At 37.1% G+C, this 24,583-nt stretch overlaps 1 protein-coding gene across 1 annotated transcript in view; it reads left to right on the top strand.

Annotated features, from left to right (window-relative positions):
• Positions 1 to 24,287, top strand: part of CTNNA3 (catenin alpha 3) — a 1,555,380-nt gene extending 1,531,093 nt beyond the window's left edge. Inside the window, exon 18 of the mRNA XM_036264901.1 lies at positions 23,653 to 24,287. Within this exon, the coding sequence (XP_036120794.1) occupies positions 23,653 to 23,940 (288 nt within the window). The 3' untranslated portion in view covers positions 23,941 to 24,287. The remainder of the gene's footprint in view (positions 1 to 23,652) is intronic.
• The last annotated feature ends 296 nt before the right edge of the window (positions 24,288 to 24,583 follow it).

Raw genomic sequence — 24,583 nt, 5'->3', positions numbered from 1 at the left:
GGGTTCTATTCTGGAATCTCGGTAAAATCCACTCCTTTGATACTTTCAGAGATCCACCTCTGTCAAACATGTTTCTCTTTCTGTGCTATCTAAGCAAACTAAAACGAAACAGGTGATGGCGGTACTGGGGTAGGGGTTTATATGAAGTAAACATTCCACGTTAAACGGAGTGATCCAGAGACACCGCCAGTTCTTGAAATAAGTCATAAATAAGGGTTGAGCCTTTTCAAAATGAGATTCATATCTCTTTTCATTCTCCCCATTCTTGCAGGTTGTAAACATTAAAAACATTTCAGGACTGTGTGTTGGATTAAGGTTCAAGCAGATGGAGCAAACCACAGTCATATTTGGGAGGATGAGATGAGAATCAGTGTAATAAAGATATTAATACAAAATGGGGGGGGGGGGCAGTGAACAGTGACAGTTAAATGATTTAAATATGTGAAACTCTTTAATAATGCTTAGCACATAATCAGCACTGTTTAATGTGCATTTAAATTATGTAAATGTCTTGACTAGATTTGTGGTTTTGGAAAAGATAGTTAACCTCCTTTCCTAGACTATAAAATGGGAAGTTGAATAAATCCCTTAGGATTTATTTGGTTTATTTACAGAAATTGATGTGATAATGAATGTAGAAATTTGGTATGATATTGGATCAGTAAATACAAATTACTATTTTAGGATTTATGATAACCATAACTTAAATACTTTGTATATAATGTGAGTTAAGCAAGAGAGACTTAATAGTCGGAGAAAGCATACTACCATGTATAATGTTGTTATATTTTGTGAAAAGCATTCCGAGTTTCACAGATTGATTTGTGAATATGCTATAGTCTCAAAATGTGATTGCAAATCTGGGAATGCCAGTATTTTACCATATAGAACATTGGAATCCTTAGACTGTGCTCCTTAAATCAGATCCATTTTATGGCACCGCAGTGACAAGCCGAAGCATCTAAATCCTGTTCTTTCTATACCACCAACCACTGAGCCACAACAGCAGGGCAAGAACCTTTATAAATTTCCTTTGAATATACACCCAGAAATGGGGTTGCTGGGTCATATGATTGTTCTAATTTTAATTTTCAAGAATCCATCATACTGTTTGTCATAGTGGCTGAACCAATTTAAATTCCCAGCAACAGTGCACAAGGGTTCCCAAGTCTCTACCGCCTCGCCAAGGCTTGTTATCTCTTGTCTTTATGGCGATAGCCATTCTAATTATTTTAAGGTGACATTTCACTGTGGTTTTAATTTGCATTTGATAACCACTTCCATGATTAGTGATGCTGAATACCTTTTTATGCTGTCTTAAAAGTTGGGGCAGTAGATACTGGAGCTAAAAATTTTACTCCTCAGGGAGAAGCTGTGAGTTGTGTGGTTCCTCCGGATTGTGTGTCTGTGTTAGGGGTGTGGTTTATGATGAGAGTGTCTCAGCCTTTCCTATGCATTTTGATGTGTATTTTCTCATTCAGCAGTACGTAGGAATTGCTCAGCTAGTGTCTGGATTTCTTTCAGAGGGAATTGCTCTATGTGTAGCTATAGATTTGGTGTGTCTGTGGAAGCAGGTGAGTTCAGGAGACTCCTGTGTCAACATCTGGGATCACAACTCCCTTATTTAATCTTAATTATATCCTAAATATTTTATCCATAGATATAGTCACATTGTAAGAGCTTCAACATATTAATTCTGAGGGGACAAAATTTAGTTTATAACATGTGGTTAGGCAGATAATCCTCATGTACCAAGAAACTAAGTATGGGGAGAACAGAATTTAAGGGAAAGAATCTAGTCATGGATACAACCTTTTGTGATTTTCAAGTGCCTGTGGGCGGGCCTAGAGAAAAAGGTCATAATTCAAGCTTAGCATTGTTAAACTAGATGACAACTTATAAGTCATCCAGTCCAACCACATACTGCACAAAGACATTTGAGCTCAGAAGAGTAAAGTAATGAGGATAAAATTATTCAGTAGATATAGTGAACATAAGCACTTGGTCTCTTGACCTCTGGTTAGAAATGTCTTTCTACTATTCTATGTTGGCTTCTAGCTACAGATCAGAAATCAGAGCACAGTTATGAGGAATCTAAGGGGCGAAGTTAGTAACAGGCTGGCAGGGAAAGCAACGCAATGCCAACCCAGTGAGCTCCCTAGCAATGATGCCTTCTTAGCCCCTGTGTTTGTACAGCACTGGTTCTAGGTTCTGGGGTGGAGCAAGACCTAAAAGGTTAGGATACGTTGGACCCAGCCACATAGGTTAAATAGATTCAGGGCTGGGGTCCAGGAAAGTCATTAGATGAAACCTTTGGAAAAGTCATAGATGAGAAAGGTTATAAATCAAACTTGCTTCTGTTGAGCCTTTACTGACCCCTCTAATCATCTTACTACCTAGTTAGTTCCAACAAACAGTCTCAAGGTTATCGAGGTGACCAGTCATTTTAGGACATGAGTCATGTTTTACATCATCTCTCTGTCATAGAAGGGAGAACCAAATTCTGCTGAGGAATACAGAAGTAATTATGTATGTTCTTCCTGGTGCCATTAGTTAAACACAGACTTACTCATGTACTTTGATTTCAGATGGTTTATGAAGCATATTTAAGTATCAAAGTCAGGAAAGTGGAACGGAGCATTCAGATTCCAGTTTTAATGAAGTCAAATACTCCAGAACATAGCATTCAACTAAATTCAGAGGGTTATTCATTTTCTAAGCTCACCCCAGGGATAATTTTATTACCTTAACTATAGCATTCTTACTGAGACTGCTCAAGGACATTGTTTACCTTAAAATTTTTTTAAATTCCTTGAAAGAATTTTAATTAGCATCCCTCCTTCTATGAAGTGTTCTTAGTTTTAGCACAGCCAGTGTGGCTCAGTCATTAGAGAGTTGGCCCATGGATGGAAGGGTTAAGTGTTCAATTTCTGGTCAAGGGCACATACCTGGGTTGCAGATTCTATCCCTAGCCCTGGTCAGGGTCTTGTGGGAGGCAACCAATTGCTCTTGTCTCTCTCACATCAATGTCTGTCTCTGTCTCTCTCTCTCCCTTCCTCCCACCCTATCTAAAAGTCAATGTAAAAATATCCTCTGTTGAGGATTTAAAAAAAAAAAAATCCCATACATGTGTTTTCTTTTGATACCAGTAAATCTGAACCTGCTTTGGTTAAACAAGAATTTCTCTTCCACTCCTTATTTTGGTTCTTCTAGCAGGGTAAACATGCTTGCAGAGTGTCGTGATTTATTAGATCCACGTAATCAAATAAATAATAGTCATGTCTCTAGGGCCTTTAAAAAATGTAATTACCACTTAAATGGAAGCCAACCACCAAATAAAATTAGAGTTTGAATTATCCTACGTCTTTAGTTTCTTATCTCTGTTTTCTCAGTGAGGATCAGGGCAAGTAATAGCAGTTCACTGTGGCAAAGGCTACAGCAAAAATATGTGCAGAGTAGAGTAAAGACACAAAAACATTATTGCTAGTCTCCACCCAAAAGGGGAGAGTAGGGTGGGGGAAATGATGCCCATCTCACTAGATAATTATGGGCATAATCCGCCTGAATCTTAAAGAATAAGTATCAATTCAAGAGAAACTCTTGGAATAGAGGCAGACATCCACAAAGGTACAGGGGCATGGTTTTCATTTTATGCTATGAACCCCCCCCCCCAAAAAAAAAAACCTGTAAATGGTTGGATTGGTTAAGAATAAGGTTGGCAAAGTTATTTGAGAATGACAGGCTCTATACTCGTGACTTTATTCTGTGGTTATTTATCCTGCATTGAAGTTTGTACAACAGGAGAATAATTATCAGAATTATATTTAATGAGAGAGTTCTGTATACAGTTTGGAAGGTACATTACAGAAGGGGGGTAACTCTAGGGGATTAATAGGAGACTATTTCAATGGTTCACATAACAGGGACCTTGAATTAATGAAGTGAATGTAAATTCTAAGAAGGAGGTTTAAATTTAAGAGATTTAGGAGATAGAATGAATACATTTTGTTGACTATGAGCAGAACAGACACAAATTTGGGGGCTATATTAGTAGTTAAACATTTATATATAGTGCATGCTCTGTGCCCAGTATTATTCATTGTGTTTAATATATACATACATATATATGTATACAAATATACATATATATACACATCCACAATATATAACTTTTTAAATTCTCATGTCAACTTTATTAGATCCAATTATTATACCTGTTTTTCAGATGAGAAACTGAGGCACAGAGATTAATCATCTGAATTTATTCAGTTAAGAAGTGGCAGATATAAGTTTTAAGCATAGGCTCTTTCTTCTAAAACATATGGTCTAATCACTGTTAACCATTATTCTGTCTACCTAGTGATAATAGGGGGATTTAGGTGTTGTACTTAGGGTTGTATTTGTGGTTATTAAAACACATCCATATGTAAACATCCAAGTTGTAATCGGAGATATGAGAATGGAACCCAACAGAGATGTCAGGGCTGAAGGTAGAGATACAGAATGCTTCCATATACTATAAGTGTTCATTGAAGTCACAGTCATGTCCAAGAAATGATGCATACTTCTACTGATCCAAATGAGAGAAGCAGGACATTCAAAATAGTATGATGGCATCAGAAATCCCTAGATATAGTCCCTTTCACGATGTTAAAACAACTACTTTATTGTTTAATGAGTAAGTTTGGTTTACATAATTTGTATATATTTGAAATAGTTTTTTGACCAAAATATTTCTGACATGTATAGTACACATCTGTACTCTGACTGTATTAATCCCAGGTATTAAGAGCTATGTAAATACATTAATAATACTAATCAACATTTAGTTATTACTGAACCTAGATTTGAACAACTTGAGTAGTCTCCCTTCTAAATCTAGTTGTAAATGCTTTAAACAAAGTTTTATTGTTGTCATGAGAAAACTGGACATAATCATTTGACTTATCTGGTGAATTTTGGACAATAAATTGTAAAGCCTGGGGCCAAGATATATCAGGTATCTGGACAAAGAAGCAGGGCTGATATTTTATTTTTGTGTTGTAAAATTGTATTATCTATACTCCTGTCTGTTCCACAACCCACCTTACATCTTGGTCAGTTCCAATAAGATATGCATTTATGAAGGCTGAATTATAACTTGATTTTCTATTACCCATAAAAGTTCACCCAGTGACGATTTCCCTCAGATTCTCTGTTCAATTCAGAACCTTTTCCATAAGTTAGAATGGACGGTGCCCATGACCCAGAGATAAACCCAACATATAGTGCTATCTTATTGCTATGTTATTGAGCTAAAAGGACAAAATAACTAAAAACTATGAAGTATTAGCATCAAGTACATTTAACATTACTTTACACTGTCTATAGCATTGCTAAGGAGGCTTTCCTTACACGCAATAACATTTTTTAATTTATTTATTTTTGTTACAGATGTTTCTCCTTTCGCAATAACATTTTGAATAACAATTCTATAAAGGGAAAAACAAGCATGTTCAATTAGCAAAAGTTCTAGCACAAGAGAAGTTACTCTGTCACTTTTCTGATTACTTCAACACAAGCAGGCATATTTACCAGATATCTTAAGAGAGAATGATTCAGAAACATGGCATGATTATAAGCAGAACCATGAAATGAAATATAAATGCAAGTTAGTATAAATGATCTTCATAGAATTGATAGATTCATTCCTGAGAATCCTGAAAGTAAAGGGAACCTAGAAAAATGCATTTTATCATACCCTTGCAAAAAAAAAAACCAAAAAACTTTATTCTTCCTTTGAATGGTAGATTTTTTTTTTTTTTTGAAGAACAGAAAATATGTTTAAAGATATATTCTTAGGACAAAAGATTAGTGTTGTAATCAGAATTTTCTAGGCCTGAACAACTCAAGTGTTATACATAGGGTATTATATTGACAGGAATAACTCAAATTTCCCTGGCTTGTACAACTCTTGTGACTTAAGTTGCTTATGGGAATGTACAGGATGGGTATTCATAGGTGCTCAAAAAACCGTATAACTCTCTGGCATTGCTACCAGCAGTCTCTTCCCTCTCAGTGATGCTATTAGGTGGTGAGATTTCCTGATCTGCAACACTAGGCCTCAGTTTCTGCTCTAAAAGCCACACAGCTCTTAAAATAAATGATTATCTTTTATTGGTTCCCAATCAATGTTTACACAAGGTGATCCCCTCGGATGGAAGCTCTTTTCACTGACAGGTGAGCTTGCCTTTGTTCCTCAATGCAACATTGTGCTTTGGCCCCTTTCCATTCTCCCAGAATTTGTATCCTCTCCTTTTTTAGTGACTTTTCTGCCTATGTTTTTATGTTTCTTTCTCAGAGTGTTGTTGAACAAAACTCAATACCATGTTGATTGGAGGCATACCTATAGCCACTGCTTTAGTTGAAGTTATGAATTGCTTTAAAATGTGGATTTTTAGAGTTGGAAATAGATGAGTGTGGTGTGGCTCCATAGGTAAGATAGTTTGGGATTCAAATTGTGGAGACAGGATGAACTAGGTCTAGGTGAGCAACAGCAAATGGAGTGGTCATACTGAGTAAATCCATGATCTAGACGATCAAGAAGTTGTCAACACAAAACTGAGTACCCATTGTATGAAACCCATTGTAAGGAGTGTCTTTATGTTCTTGAACAAATAATGCTGAAGTAAAGATAACCAATGTTTCCAAGATGGTTGGGATGTGGAATACCGGCTAGGAGACTGATGACATCACCTTCATCTGAACCATTTTGGGCTGGGCACAGAGAAATAGCAACAGGATTTAAAAAGAAGAATGCTTTTGATTGTAGTGATTTAAACCATAATAAGTCCAGATAGTGGTTGTTCAAAGGTATAATAATATCATTAAACTTGGATTCTTCCCATATTTCACTCCACCATCATCTAAATCTTGTGATCCCTTATAAGTTCAGTACGGAAGCAGCAACTCCAAATTTCATGTTTTTATACAACTGCCTTTTAAGAAATAAAAGAATTAAACTTCTCTTTATATTACATGATTGTTCATTATAAAAATAATCTTTCTCTGATCCAACCCAGGAGACATTTCCCTCCCACTTTGTCAGGACAGGGTCACGTGAAACACCTCTAGATTAGTCCATCATAAAGGATAATAGACTAATCACAATTAATCCCTCAAGGTTGGGTAAATTTCTGAACAAAATCAGTGTTTAATTGTCAAGGAGGAATGGGGAAATTGCTACTGGATACTCAACCACTAGTGGTTGCCACAAAAGGCATTGTGGAACATGAACCAATAAGGATTGAATACTTACTAAACATGTAAAATAGAGATTACTAAAAATAACGCAGACCTCAAGTCTTGGTTCTTATTAAAATAGCTGTATTGCTATTTCATATGGTTGTTATGGGGAACATCTTTGAAGGAGAATAACCTGCTTAGTCTCGGTCTTCAGTTCCTAGAGAAGAATATCTCAAACATTTTTATTTTTGTTTTAGTTTTTCTGTCATGATGCACATTCTGAGGCAGAACATATTTCTTACGAGCAGGCCTCCTTCGCTGAACATTGTATTGATAAAATGTGCTTCTAGATCGATTGCTAGGGAACTAGTTTTAGCTCTCCTCGTTTCTTTCCCACTCCAGGAAGTATATCGCACTGCATATGAGTGAAAGGATATAATTAGAGGGATAACCTTGAAATCACTGTAATTTGTGGGAAAACAGTAAATCATTCTCCAACTTTAGTATTTGAACTATTATTTTTACCACCAAATTATGGACCCTGTGACACATGTCACCACTAACTGAAATATACCATGTCTCCCTGGAGGTCAAAAAGCTTTGATCTAGAGGACAACCCTCTTCTCTCTGTGTGACCACTGTATTATTGCATTACATTGTTGCCTTTCTTGGGTCCATAAATATTTAAATTGAATGGTGAGGTTAAAAATAGAAAACCCTGGGCATCTAAAGTGGGAAAAACACCCATACCAGTGACTCTCAGCCCATTGCTTAGCATGCAATAAATGCTTAAAAATCAGAGTCCTCAAATATACAGATTTAACTATAAATTAAGAGTTTTTATCACAAAAAAACAATTACGTTGTAATAGGGGAGCTACTGCGCGGTCACATTTGGCACATGTTTTTGGAGGACAAGGTCTAGACTGAGTGGAGATGATTAACAGAGTTAAATGTTGAGTTAAGAAAAAAACTCCCCAAGTAAAGAGGAGGAATATAACAGTGCAGAATAGCTGAGGTAGAAGAGGAAGAATGGGTTGGGAGATCTCAGCCTGAGCAAAACCATACTAAGTGAGAGACTTCACTGAATCACAAAGCATTTTCTTTTCTTGGGAGAGAAGCAACACAAGATGGATGAGAGAGCAGGGATCTGAAGTTACAGAGGTTTCAGTTTCATCCCAGGGTCACTGCTCACTGCCTCTGTGACCATTGGCCAGGCCCTGAAATTTGCCGAGTCACCATTCTTAGACACCTTATCTGACCTATTGGAAAAATAAGATGTACCTCACAGGGTTGTTACTAGGATTATAGAAAATATTTCAAAGCCTGTGACTTTGACACAAGTTTACAAAATGGAGACCGTTGGTACAACCTCATCTTTCGTCATCCTTTTAGTTCTGCAGTGCCCAGTGGCAAAGGAATGTAGTCAAAACCTTGATAATCACAGTAATGACAGTGAGTCCGTGTGCATACAATACTTTGTGCTACATACTTCATCTGTACCTCTGGCAGTCCCATCAGGTAATGTTGTTGATTTTCCATTTTACAAAGGGAAACTGTGCCTTAGAGAATTATTTTTCATTTAGGTCGTCTCCAGAGTCCATATTTTTAATGACTCTGCTCTTTCTTTTCTCTCCTCTCAACACACAACATACCTATAAAGTCACCCAGGGAGTGGGCTTTATCCTTTAAATTCACACAAAGGCTGAAATCACAGTGATTAAAAACCACACGTGGCTTCATGCTTTTACTGCCTGCTGAGACCAGTGCCTGGGGGGTTAGTTGAAACACCTACTGTTTTGAGGTTTGGGCTTGCTGCCAATAAAGTTTCCCATTTTCTAAGCAGCTGGGAGAGCAACAACCAGCTGCTCTGAAATATGTCTGGATCTCATCCTCTCAACTAGGAGACAGCTGTGCTTATCTATAGGAAGACTCTGGAAGATTGTTCTGTGTTTTATAAGACACACTGGGCAGGATGCGAGAGATTTCTGATTTGATAAGAGACTAAATTCAAGAACAGAACTTTTCCGTATTTCCTCATTGTAGACACTTTTCAACCTCTAATATTTACTCAAATATAAAGTTTGTGAAGCTCAGATAAACAGAAGACAGTCGCTTTAAAGACACTTTGTTTTCCGCAAGGTGCAATTTTTACACCTGACATATTCCATGCCTCACAGCTGAGATAACGGCGTTCTATTGTTCCAGGCTTCTCCTGGAATCATTTTTGAAGCTACTGTTCTGTCTTGTTACCTGCTGCCCTTTCCTCCCAGTGTGTGGATGAAACAGCAATGGTATAAGGTAATGCTGCTTCTTAGCCCAGATTTAAACCACCGACACCATACATAATGGTAATGTCTGTAGGCCAAAGCAGATATGGGGCTGGAAAAGCACCCCGATCTACCAATGGAATGAGACTCTGGGAAGCATATGACATTAATATAACACACAGGAGTCTAGAAAACTGGCAGGTTTTAGCATAGATTTTGTTGTTACATTTGTCTAAATCTAGTCATGTTTTCAGATCTTACTTTATAGATAATTGTGAGATTCAGTTTTTAATTTAGAAAGAGACCAATGCTATGTTTTATTGTGTCATGATAATCCATGGTCAAAGACTCCGGAAAAACTGGGTTATATAGGAAATTTACATGAGGCAGAATTTCAGATGTACTTCACAACAACAGGGGAGCTGATGTTTTACTTAAAATTAGAAAAAACACATTCTGTATATAAGTATGTACAATGAATATGTTTATGTACAGGGTGGAGCAAAAGTAGGTTTACAGTTGTTTATATGTAAATTAATACAAGAATAAACAAACTCTGTTTCACATACAACTGTAAACCTTCTTTTGCCCCACCTTGTACATAATAACTTAGTTTATTTATGTACCACCACCAGCCCCCATACTCTTGTAGCCCCTATTTCCCCAACAAAAGACCAAAATTTGTCTGCAGAAGCATAGGCATGTGTGACAGCTATTTTAAAGAACTTAAGTGTATGAAAGCCTTGAGAGCTAAAGAAGCTGTCACTCCATCATATTTTATTTTACCAAGAACAGAGGTAGGAAAAAATAACTACTTGATTCTATGTAAACATTTCCATGATTGACTGGAGAGCATGTGAACTTTCTCACAGGCATACACTATTATAATCACCACTGCAGTAAGGAAAGTGCTGTGAGATTTCATGAAAAAAAAACCATGACTTGCGGAAACCGAGGGGCATGTGCTTGCTTATGTAAAACTCTCACGCTGCCCGTCACAGTTCCTCTGCTCTCAGAACCATCGCCCATCGCAGATTCTCTGACGACTGGTTTTCAGCCGGTGTAACCGATGTTCCAGCTGCTTGCTGTGGCTTCGTCCTTTCCATCTCCTCCAGGACGAGGAATGGCATCGGTGCATGCTGATGGGTGCCTCGCTGTCGTCAACTTCCTACATTAACGTGACTATTTGAAGCACCTGAAACAGTTTCTACTTTCCTCACTGAATCCTGACTGATAAACTCACTAAAAGAATTATGCTGAGCAGAGCTGGACTTGAGAAATGTGTCAACTCTGTATGTGTGTGTGTGTAGGGGGAAGAGTTGCAGTATTTACCCCTCACCTCTCAGTGTCAAGAAATGTTCTTGTGCTGTTCGTGGCTTTTAAAACATAAGTAGAATTTGTTTTCATTTTTATTCTATTAAAATCTTTAAATTCTCTGCCTGGCCAGGGCACATGCGCAGGTTGTGGACTTGATCCACAGTAGGGGCCGTGCAGGAGGCAGCTGATTAATCTTTCTATCTCTCCCTTCCTCTCTCTCTTAAAAAAACAAACAAACAAACAAACAAAACCTCTAATTTCTGTCATATTATTAGCCAGTTCACCATATAAGCTTATAAAAAACCACAGCTTTATTATGTGCATTTAGACATGTATGTGTAAAACCCTAGCTAAGTGTGTTGTGTGATAGCACTTAATCCTAATAACCAACCCTGAAATGTATTTTTTTTCTTTATTGATTTTTAGGGAGAGAGGAAGGGAAAGGGAGAGGGAGAGAGAGTTAGAAAGATCGATGAGAGAGAACATTGATTGGCCACCTCCTGCATGCCCCCCAACTGGGGATCAGGCCCACAACTTGGGCATGTGCCCTGACCGGGAATCAATATGGCAACCTCTTGGTACATGGATCAATGCTCAACCACTGAGCCACACTGGCTGGGCTTGAAATGTATTTTTTTTTTTTTTTTATCCTCACCCATTGACATTCTTTTGTTTTTTGTTCAGATAGAGTGGGAGGGAGAGAGAGAGAGAGAGAAACATCGATGTGAAAGGGGCACATTGAGTGGCTGCCACCCGCATGACCCAACCAGGGCCGGGGACAAACTGCAACCAAGGCACATGCCCTTAGCGGGAACCACACCCGGGTCTCTCTGGACCACAGGCCAATGCTCTAACCACTGAGCCAAACTGGCCAGGGCTTGAAATATATATATTTTTTTTATCCTCACCCGAGGATATTTTTCCATTTTTTGTACAGATAGAGTGGGAGGGAGAGAGAGGAAGGGAGAGAGAGAGAGAAACATCGACGTGAAGGGACACATCGAGTGGCTGCCACCCGCGTGACCAACCAGGGCCGGGGACAAACTGCAACCGAAGTACGTGCCCTTAGCAGGAACCGAACCCGGGTCTCTCCGGACCGCAGGTCGACACTCTAACCGCTGAACCAAACCAGCCAGGGTTTGAAATGTATTTTAATTGTAGTTATGCTAAAAGGAAACAGAACCTCAGAGAAGCTAATTAATTTTTTCCCAGACTGCAAATCTAGAATATGGTAAAATTGGGGTACAAATATAGGTTATTTACTATAAAACTCAAGTTTTAGTCTTGGGCTAATAGATATATTATACTGATATATTACATTACAATCATTAAGAGGGATATTAATTTAAATGTGGGAATTTGGAAGTGTCTGGTAAACATTTCTTGCAACAGATTTATACTCCGAGTTTTAAACATAAATATTGAGAAGCATCATTTGATCATGGATTTTTGTGCCATTCCTAGATGCCAAAAACTTTGTTTATGGAGCTTGGATATATAGATATCTGGGCAATATTGTTTTGGGGCAGATTAGAAAAGCATAATTGAGATTGTCCATCTTGAAAATATTTTGCATATGGATCTGTACTTCTAGTTCTCTGACTTAAATATTATTAATATTATTTCAAGTAATTTATTTCTGTGTCAAATATCTCCTGTACATGTCTCAAGTAATTATACAGCATGAAAAAGGTAGTATTTTCTCTTCTACATGGATCTTAATGCCTTAAAATGACTCTAATGTTAGACGAAACACAGACTGCTATAATAATATATGAAAAGACAATCTGGCCTAGTTTTGGGATCATGAACACTTCCCTGAGAAAGTGACATTATTAATGTGGGACCTACGGAAAGAAGAGGAGGTTCCCTGATGAAACGGGAAGGAGGTTATTTCCAGGCAGAGGAACTGGCTTGAAGGTGAGAAGATTTATGTGGCATATTTACAAACGAAAACATTTTAGTTTAGTTACATTATATGATTGGTCCACATGATCTGAAAGCAAGAAATAAAGTTGGCTTAAGTAGGAAGAGGCAAGATCTTAGTTAGGGCTTTGCAATCTGTAAGTTTAGAATGAAGATACATTTTAAAGTTCAGTGAAAAATCCATCAGTGTATTATAAAACAAATGAATTTTTTGGAGATAATTTTTGCATTATTATAGGGTGTGGGTCCAGAGAGGAGCAAAAATTCAGAAGCAGAGCCCAGAAACGTACTGCAGTTGTCCAAGGCAGAGCCGGTCATGACCTGCCCCAGAGTGGTGATAGTCAAGGAGGAAGGATTGATAGGGTTAGACTGAAGGGCCTTGGTGACTGGCTAATGCATTTTGGTAAAGCAGAATGGTGAGTCAAAGATGATTTTTAGTTTTGCTCATGTGACTGACTGGTTAATGCTGTCTTAACTGAGAGAGGATTTTTAGAGCTCAGGTAATAGGGAAAGTTTGAGAATCATAATTATTAGCAAAACAACTGTAATTATAGCCTTGTGAGTCTGTTAGGAGGTTTAGACTAAGAAAAAAACAAATAGACAGAGAACACTTAAAACCCAAATATTTAAGGTACATTTGGAGAAGATATCCTACAAAGGAAATTCTACACGGAGCAAGCTGAGAGGTAAATGGATAAACTAGACTAGGTTTACGTGAAACCAGGTTTTAGAAGAAAAGGTGTTTGATAGTGTTTAATATTAAGAATTTATAAATAATAATGACTATAAATGTCCACTGAAATGAAAAATCTTTTATTTCTGGGTAGAATGTAGTGGGTTGATAAACCAGTGGCTCCAGCAACAGCTAGAAATCCAGATAAGAGACCCGTGGAATAAGCACAAAATATTTAACATGCATGTGTTTGGACTTCCTAAGGTAGAAGGAAGACAAAGACAAAAACAATATTCAAAGAAATAACCGCCTAAAGTTAATTGCTCAGATTTTTCCCTAACTGAAAGGAGATCAACTCAAAAATTCAAGAGGCTCAGTAGATACAAAGCTTGATATAAAAGAATAAAGTCAGAGAACTAAGTACATCATGGTCAAACTGCTGATTAAAAAAGTCTGCAAAAATCTTAAGAGCAGCCAGAGAAGACTTGTTTCCTTCAAAGGAGATTCATGAAAACTTATGACTGACTTTTCTAAAGAAATAATGGAAGCTTGAAGATGACAATCTAGAATTCTATCACTAACAATAACATCTTTCAGAAATAAAGCTGCAATAAGATCCTCGCAGAAAAATAAAAACTGAGGGGATTTCTCATCATCAGGCATTCTCAAGGGAGTTATTTAGGCAGAAGGAATTTTTTTTTTTCAAAATGGAAACATGTAAATGCAATAGAAAAAATGCATATATGTGAGAAATAGAAATAATTGCTGACTGTACAAAGTAATATTACAATTGCCCTATTGCACTGAAAATGTTTATAATTAAAATTCATGACAATATGGTAAAAACTGAAATAAGTACAATTTTAATTTTCTATGATTCTAGCATTATTGGAAAATAGTAGTATTTTATAGTAAACCTTAGTAAATCAAAAAGTATATTTTAATCTTTAGAGTAACCAAAAGAAGTTAAAATGTAAATATAACTGAGGAGGTACTAAGGAAGGACAATTGGATAATATATTTCATGAGTCCAAAAGAAATAGAAAATATAAAAATAAAAAAGATTAGAATAAAGAATATATTTTAAAAGAGACACATTTTAAATATAGGGACAAGTAAAAGATTGAAAATAATATGCTCCTCAATCACCAATAAAAAAAGATGGCTAATTCATTTATGCTATAACATGCAAAGTAGAATTTAAGGCAAATAGAATTATGAGGCATAAAAATGAGCCTTTCACAGTGATGAAGACGTCTTTTGAAAAAAGACTGTAACACAATTACAAATCTCTGAACCCAACAATATAATGTAAGCTATATACATTTTTTAAATGGACAAAACTGGACTTTTGCTTCCTATCATATTGTAGTAACCAAGACTGGACTTTCCTTGCTACCACGAGCAACCCCAGCACTGAAAGAAATATCGATTACAGCCCTGGCCAGTTTGGCTCAGCGGTTAGAGCGTCGGCCTGCGGTCCGGAGAGACCCGGGTTCGGTTCCCGCTAAGGGCACGTACTTCGGTTGCAGTTTGTCCCCGGCCCTGGTTGGTCGTGCGGGTGGCAGCCACTCGATGTGTCCCTTCACGTCGATGTTTCTCTCTCTCTCCCTTCCTCTCTCTCCCTCCCACTCTATCTGTACAAAAAAGAAAAAATATCCTCGGGTGAGGATAAAAAAAAAAAAAAAAAAAAGAAATATCGATTACAACTACTCTCAAATACTAGACAATAAATATTAGAATATTGTAATCCCAGAGAGAAAGAAAACAAACAAGGTGAGCCCTACCTTCACCCTAGAGTTCTTCCTGGAGACAATTTGTTGACTCTATAAGTGTTGCAAGAAATAAGACTAAAATACAAAGAAAAATCAGTTGTATTTCTGTATATTAATAATGAAAAAGAAAATAATAAAATTTTAGAAATAACTTTTACAGTAGCATCAAAACCAAAATATTTAGAATAAACCTTATCATATATACAAGATGTTTACACTGAAAACTATAAACTCTTGTTGAAAGAAATTAAATATTAAAGAAATAGAAATCTATGTTCATAGATTGAAAGTATTGTTACGTTTCATTTCTATCCAGATTGCTCGATATATTAAATATAATCCCTATCAACATACCCACAAGCATTTTTATAAAATTTATCAAGCTGATCTATAAATTATATAGAAATACGAATGATCTAGAATAGTCAAATCAATTGTTCAGAAGAAGATCAAATTTATATTGAATGTATTTTAATTAAAAAAACATAATAGAAAGTTTTAATGTTCAAGATAGTATGGTACTGGCATAAAGGAAAGCATGGAAATGGAACAGAATTGGAAGTCCAGAAATAGACCCATATATACATGGTCATTTTAATTTTCACAGTAGTTCCAAGGTCATTTAAAAGGAAAATAAAAGTATTTTCACCAAATGGTGTTTGGACAACTGGATATCTATGTGAAAAATATGTACTTTACATCACTCTATAAATAAAAATCAATATAAAGTTGCCCATAATTTTAAACATAAATCTAAAACATCTAGAAGAAAACATAAAGCAAATCTTGGTAAACTTGTAGCTAAACATTTTTGCATAGGACAAAACAAATATTAGTAACTATAAAAGAAAAATATCAATAAATTGGATTTTCTTACATTTAAAAACTTGTGCTTTTTGAAAGACTCAGTTAAGAAAATAAAAATCTACAGAACTTATATGCATGTATGCATAACCAATGGACATAGACAACAAAGCTGAGGATGGGGAGGAGGGTGTCAATGGGGGAAAAGGAGAAATATCTGTAACAAAAACAAATTAATAAAAATAATTTTAAAAAATAATAAAAATCAGAGGCTCAGAGAAATATTTGTAATACATATATCTGGCAAAGGATTTGTAGAAGAAGACAGTCCAATATTTTAACAAATATTTTATTACAAATGATATGTGAATGTTTACTAAGTATCCTAACATATTCAGCATCACTAGTAATCAGAGAAAAGAAGCTTAAAACCACAGTGGCATTTCACTTACTACTTATAACCTTCATACAAGAATATCTAAAATTTAAAAGAATGTATGTATTTAAAAAATTGACCAAGTATGGACAAATCTGAATGCTTTTAATATAGGCCATTTCTTCTAAAAATCTGTTTAGAAACCAAAGAATGTGTTAATCAAGTATTGGGATAAAATTAGATCCCTATTAGACATTCAAGGTGGATAATAAAAACATACTGATTTAAATGATGTATTTTTGCTAACAAATACATATTTAAGCATTCCCTGTGGTGTGCTGCTACAATTGTCACATAGATATAAAGATGAAAATGGTACCTATGACTTAGAGACTATACAAATATTTAGGATTTTTTAGCTGCATATGCTGTCGCTTGTAATCTATCAGCACATATACATAATGAATGACCTTTCACACTGCCTATGCTAATCTTGTTTCCAAATAGTTTGAGAACTTCAAAGCTAAGTAAGGGTTAAACAGAAACCCCAGTGTCAGGGGACCAAATCCCGATTTCTATTGTAAAGCCAAGGTGAACAGATTGACTTTATTTCGTTCGGGGATATGAAAAAAGTTTGGTCTGTATTTACACAAGGACACATTTTAAAGATGAAATGAATGTGATGCAATTCCATGTTCTAGAAGCTATGATTTGTTTATGGTTTTTCTTCGCCTTGGTGATTTGTTTACTGAGATCCACTTTTTGGTGTTGTTAATCCTCACCCGAGGATATTTTTTTCCATTGATTTTTAGAGAGTGGAAGGGAGGAAGGAATGGGGTGGGGGAGAAAGAGAGAGGAAGAAACATAATCTGAGAGAGACACATGTTCCCTGACTGGGCCGGGGATCAAACCTGCAACCCAGGCATGTGCCTTTGACTGGGAATTGAACCCATGACCCATGGGAATTGAACCCATGAATGTGAGGGCTAACATCCCAACCACTGAGATACACATTATTAAAATGTTGTGTTACAAAATAATCTTAATCTAAAAGCCTTTACATAGTTTGAGGCCTATAGAAGATATGACTATTTCTACATGCTATTGCAAAAAACTTGCTATTTGGGAAATGATGGAGTATAAACAATATCAAACCACACCCTGATAAAATGTGTTGCCAAGTAAGATACCCTCATTTTTCTTAGTACCAGTATGCAGATGCATTATAAAAATTCTATAACCGCCCTGGCCAGTTTGGCTCAGCGGTTAGAGCGTTGGCCTGCGGTCCAGAGAGACCCGGGTTCGGTTCCCGCTAAGGGCATGTGCCTTGGTTGCAGTTTGTCCCTGGCCCTGGTTGGTCGTGCGGGTGGCAGCCACTCGATGTGTCCCTTTCACATCGATGTTTCTCTCTCTCTCTCTCTTCCCCACTCTATCTGTACAAAAAAATGTCCTCGGGTGAGGATAAAAAAAAAAAAAAAATTCTATAACCTTCCCAAAGCAGTTATTGCATAGTCAGTTTTTAAAATTTTAGACATTATATTGTTAGTGCAATTGGTCCAACTACTGAATATCTGAAAATAAACACACGTTGGTAGAGACATACTACTAAGAGGCAGGGCACCAGGTAATTGAGCCAGAATTCCTTGGATCAATTTCCAGTGCTTTCATTTAATAGCTGTGTTGCCTTGGGCAAGCTACCAAACCTAGTTCCTCTGTTTCCTCCTCTATGAAATGGAGAGAATAGTACTTACCTCATAGAGTTACTGTGAGTTCATTATGGCAACTGGTTAGAACAGTGCCAACATAGAGAAAGCACACGATAGATACAGCAGTTTGAATAAGTTGTTGTTATACTTGGAGCCACACTTTACATATTGGCCTTTCAAGTATTGCATTTGTGTAACTTAAAGATCCCTGGTGGCTGCCTGGCCAGTGTGGATCAGTGGTTAAGTGTCAACCCATGCACCAAGAGGTCGCTGGTTCAACTCCTGATCAGGGCACATGCCCAGGTTGTGGGCCCGATCCCCAGTGGGGGACATGCAGGAGGCAGCCCATCAATATTCTCTCTCATTGATGATTCTGTCTCTCCCTCTCAAATCAATAAAGAAAAAAAAAAAAAAGATCCCTGGTGGATCTTTAAGTTCAGATAAACAGTGAGACTCACAAGAATAAACAGGATACACTTGGCATCAGTTTACCCAGAAGGTTATATGACAGGTTATACATCTTTCCAGGCAACATCAGGCTTCTGTCTCCACGGCAGTCCCAGCCGCTGGCGTGGCAGTTCGCACGGCTGGGCAGCTGTGCTTTCCCCAGATGAAAGCCCAGTGCACAGAAATGAGCTTCACATCAATGGGAGTAAGGTTTGCTTAGGCTTATCCTCCTCACGCAAATACACATCTGATGAAGGTCTTGTATCCAGAATGTAGGTGTTGGAGTAGTGTCGTAGAAGATATTCTACTGTTCTGAAATACTACAGGTGAGAAACTCAGAAAATAAATAAATAAAAAAAACTAGCATGTATTTTTTTTTTTTTCAATATTTCTCTTGGCTCTCAGTAATTATTATAAGATTTTGACAAGGGTTTTACAGCAGATATTCCAACTTGACATAGTTGACATAAAGAAATTTAATGTTGGTTTTTGTAACAAGATCCAGAGGGTCTATGTATACGAGTCACATGGATAAAAAGTTGGAATTTTATGAGGAAAAAGAAAATACCTTTTCGAGTTGTTAAACTCCTTTTCTGTAGCAAAGGATTGTAGACATATCTCTAAGTAAAACAGAGCCCTTTGAAAACATTTTTAGAATTGGACAAATTTGTACTATAGCTTAACTGAAATCACAGAGTACATATCACAGAAGAGAGAATGGAATACAATAAACCAAGCTTCCTGTAGAATGATAATATTGAGTAGGACTTTATTTAGATGGTTGTCATTTGGATTGTTTGCAAATATCTCTTACATTTAGAGTAAGAGCTAACTTACTGACCACGTAATCACTTTGTATTCCTTTAGATCCTCAAGAAAAAGATAAACCAGAGGCAGGACTTCCCAATTTATGTTTGGACATAGACAATATTGAGAAGCTTATTGTGTTATTAATGGACTAACAAGCTCAGTTATTTTGAAACCACACCAGTGTTGTAAGAATATGCACAAGTCACCAACATAGGAAGGGTGTCTATCTTCCTATAGTACAAGAACAGACCTCTGGTTTATCTAGTATAAAAGCGTTTAAAAGTTACTCAACATCCTCTTTGAAAAGTTACTTAAAACTTCATCTCCTTGCCCTGGCCAGTTTGGCTCAGCGGTTAGAGCGTTGGCCTGCGGTCCGGAGAGACCCGGGTTCGGTTCCCGCTAAGGGCACGTACTTCGGTTGCAGTTTGTCCCCGACACTGGTTGGGTCGTGCGGTGGCAGCTACTCGATGTATCCCTTCACATCGATGTTTCTCTCTCTCTCTCCCTCCCACTCTATCTGTACAAAAAATGGAAAAATATCCTCGGGTGAGGATTAAAAAACAAAAAAACAAAGGAAAAACTTCATCCCCATTTATGGAACAGGAAGAGGGGGAACAGGAAACTGCTTGTATATACCTACATGCATATTTCCATATTAACTTTAGGAGGTCTGAAGGCCGTAGAAACCCTTCTGCTTTCACTGAAACCTTGATTAAGAACACTTCATGTCGATCAGACAGGACTGTCACCAGATATTAGGAAACATGGCTCCTTCGGTGGTCAACATTTCAAGTTGCATTTGCCTAGAAGGATTTTCAGTTGATGAAAGTGATTTGTAATGGTAAAAACAAAACAAAACAAAAACAACAACTTGGGACCTGAGTTTTGTAGTCTGGTTTCTCTACCAGTCCTATAAATAAACATCCCTGTCATGCACAGGGTAATTTACTGAATTGTGAACTTCAGAAAACTTGGTTCGGTGAGCTGATCACAGAGACTCCAGTGTACGCACTGCCTTTGGTTTCACAGAAGTAATTCTATTGAATCCTTCCCTTGAGAGACTTTTCATGAAGGTAAACCTGAATAAAAGGACATATATAAGCCCTGGCCAGTTTGGCTCAGCATTTAGAGCATCAGCCTGTGGACCAAAGGGTCGCAGGTTCAATTCCAGTCAAGGGCACGTTCCTAGGTTTCGGTTTGGTCCCCGGCCCTGGTCAGAGTCATGTGGGAGGTGACCAATTGCTCTTTCTCACATTGATGTTTCTCTCTCTCTCTCTGCCCCCTTCTCTTCCTGCCTCCCACTCTATCTAAACATAATGGAAAAATATCCTTGAGTGAGGATTTAAATACAAATGGACATACGTAATTTTTTGCAGACATAAAACTATGCAGTTATTTCCTGTGAGTAGGTATGAGACACTGCTTGGGCCTCCAGCAAAATTCGTGTTTTCTAGGCTCGTCTGCACTCACTGTTCGTGTGGCCTGTGACTTGGCTAATAGCAGAGTCATGCATCTTAGCACACATAGATAGCTCTTAGACCCCAAAGATCCTCAAAGGATGTCTTATACTTTCCCCACAAAATAACAGTATTCCAATAGCAATGGTCCTAATCTGTCTGCAGATCTGGTCTTCATGCTCTCTTAGGGGGATAATTTGTCCTTTGGGTGTTCTGAGTCACCCAGAGAAGTTCTACGAGGGCCATTCAGGATTTTAAAATAAAAGAATTTGTCAGAGGCCAGTAGAAGAGATCACAGTGGCGCTGACAGGGCTTTGTTGATTCACAGAGGAAAGAAGACAAGCTGGTTTCCACATTTTAATGCACACATTGCGCTTAAACAGCCCTTCTAGACTTCTGGTTTATATATACCATTTATACAGAAAAACCCAAAGGAAATGAGAGAAATACAATCTATACATGACAAGCTTCAAGAGTCAAAAGGAGGAACACAGATTGTAAATTTTAGGGCAGGAAAGCCAAAACCACTGGTGAAATCCTGAATGACAGCCCCTAAGACCTTCTGTGGAAGACTTTGGTAACATAGAGCCCTCAGAGTAAACAAAATAGTTTCATGTTTGACAGAAAAACTTACCAAGTATCCTCAATACTATTCATGCTAATTCATCATTTAGAAAAAGCTTTCTTCGGCCTATGGTGAGATTGGAAACAACTGCAGAATTTAAATGGGCTCCAGGAGGTTTTTAATGAAAATTACTAATTACTAAAGTACAAATTTTAGCCTGCAATCTGTCCATAGAGTAATGTTAATAACAAAGTGTTTTATTCTATTTAAAGCCTAGTTTCTTTGGAGTTGTGAACAGATTTAGAAGCTGTAAGTTCCCTCTGAAATACATATGAATGCTTCGTGAAATCCTGTTTAATGTTTGTAAAACATTTGTCATTCCTGCCAATGAACAGATTTTACATTTCTGGCTTCAATAAATAAAAAGACTTAAAGATGTAGAGTTGTCAAGTATTACTACCATTCAAATTACATATTTTTGTTGTACCTTCTCAAGAATTTCAGGCTTCGCATATAATGGAGCTAATGACGTATTTTCTTAGGAAGCAGCCAGCAAGACCACTGCCCCAAGCACATACTCTCAGTTTACCACTTTCCTTCACTCATTTATTCTGTATGTGAGATGAGACTGCAGACTGCAAAGGTACAGGACTCAGGCCAGGCAGATGCTGATGGATTTTAGTAACGAGAGTTGGTATTTGAGTCTCCACCCTGACAGCACACATTACAGAGAGGTGGTGGTGAAGGCATATCTTTTGGTATGAGTTGGTCGTGGATGACAGTCTGTCAAACTAAAATCATGGAAGAGGCTCTACTTGTATAAAAATGAACCAACCTGGCTTAACTCGAAGGTATTTTGCAAGATTCCAGGAATGCCACCCCAGTTTTCCTTGAGATTAGTTTTTTAACAACCCAGACAATATAACAGTTAAAAACAGAATCATATGGAAAAGATTTCTTTTATGTGTCTTCATAATTCAGCAATTTTGTCAGTCTTTACAACAAAGAAATGATATTTAATAATAACTCTTTAGCAATCACTCTACTAGGTTCTTTACACATATCATTTAAATTTAATAGGCATTTTTTTTTCCAATTTAGTATCTGAGGAAACCAAGATGAAAATAGTTAAATGGTTCTCCCAATTTACCAGATAGCAGACTTGGAATTTATACCCAACTTTGACTTTTAAGCCTTGGCTTTTTCTACTTTAACACATTGCATGATACATTGAAAAGTTCTGTGGGTTTTTTGTTTTTAAAGATTTTTTAAATTGATTTTTAGAAGAAGGGAGAAAGAGAGAAACATTGATGTGAGAGCAGAACATCTATCAGCTGCCTCCTGCACGCCCCCTACTGGGGATCGAGCCCACAACCCCGGGCATGATCCTTGATGGAAATCGAACCAGCAACTTTTGGTGCACAGGGTGATGCCCAACCAACTGAGCTACACCAGGCAGGGAGAAAAGTTCTGTGTTTAATAAGGAGAACTTTTTAGATAAAATTATTTTGGAAATATTCATGAAAGTAAGTGGTATACAGTCATCCCTCGTTTATTGTGGTTAATCCGTTCCAGACTCTAGCAGTTGCACCTGGTGTTGAAGGATTCCTGGGGTGCTCGAATACATAGGCATACAGTCCATATGTACAGTAATTTTAATTTTAATTGTAATACAGGGGTGTATAATTGACTCAGACAACTGAGCGCGCTGTATCATTTTCACTGTCTCGATCATCTTTTTAATGAATATATTTTAAAAAGCCACAAGAGAGTAAAGCCATGCAAGTCGAAGTGCGAAGTGGAGAGGGACAACTGTACATGCATGTGCACATTCATATGTGTGTATGATATTTATCTTAAATTATAAATTCCTTGAAAAGAATAATTTTCACTTGTTCTTATAAAATTGCTCATTCATAATACAACTTTTACTGTAGATGGTCATCTGTTACAGACAGAGCTCAGTATCACCCCTGCAAGTAGGGAGATCCATTACAAAGAAAGCAATGACCATCTGGGCCTTACAATAGTATATAGAATCCATTTCACTGAAAATCAAGAGAAAAAATTAACATATCATCTACTTAAAAGATAAAATATGGATCTATTTGTGCAGAAGACCAATACATGCTCAAAGATAGATGGATAGATTAATGTAGATAATTATACATATATATAAAATGAAAATTAACTCATTCATTTCTGGTATAAAGCCAAAATGATACATTTTAGTTTCAATTACATTAAAGCTTTTTAATTCCTGGTTGCACTCTTGAATAATATTTTTTTTTCCCCTCCTACAGTTGGACAGCGTCACCTCCCTAATCCAAGCAGCCAAAAATTTAATGAATGCTGTAGTGCAAACAGTGAAAATGTCTTACATTGCCTCAACCAAGATCATCCGCATTCAGAGCCCGGCTGGGCCCCGGCACCCAGTTGTGATGTGGAGAATGAAGGCTCCAGAGAAAAAGCCCTTGATAAAAAGAGAGAAGCCAGAAGAAACGTGTGCAGCAATCAGACGAGGCTCAGCAAAGAAAAAAATCCACCCAGTGCAGGTCATGAGTGAATTTAGAGGAAGACATGTCTACTGAAACCACTATTTTACTCTGATGTCTGTATTACAAAGTCCTGGCTAATCGCACTGCTTTAATTTAACACTTGATTAGTACTGTAAGTTAATTAGCCCTTAGAGTTTAAGCCACAAGTAATGTAAAACACAGGAGGCTGAACCAACATGAGCAACATATATGTGGGGTCATGTTACTGTCATCTCTGTATGCCTAATATGTAATCAATGTGTGCTTGTCGAATGAATGAAAACTTCAGGCGCCATTCAGCCTTTCCCATCAGAGAGAATATCTTACATTCATTACCAGATGGACATAGTATGTTCAAGTAAGTCTTATTTAATAGTAATAGCTTGATTACACTCACCCTTTTACTTTAAAATTTAAAAATTGACATGAGCTCTTGACTTGGTTTTCAATGAAAACCAAAGACCTCAAAATATTTTCCCATTAAATCTTTATTTGACCTGACCTGAGAAAGATGTGTGGTTCCTGCTACAGGAAAAATAATCATCTCTATATGTCTATCTATTGTTAACTGATGAAGGTAACATACATCAGAAACTAATCAAGCTTGAGCAGTCAAGCTATGTCCTAAATTTTTAAGGTCAGCCTTGATTATTAATGAAGCAATTTATTAACATTATAAAGGTTAAAATGAGTTTTG

This window comes from Molossus molossus, unplaced genomic scaffold (genome assembly GCF_014108415.1).
Source record: "Molossus molossus isolate mMolMol1 unplaced genomic scaffold, mMolMol1.p scaffold_m16_p_17, whole genome shotgun sequence".
Taxonomy (NCBI): Eukaryota; Metazoa; Chordata; class Mammalia; order Chiroptera; family Molossidae; genus Molossus; species Molossus molossus.
This window is presented reverse-complemented; position numbering and strand designations above follow the sequence as displayed.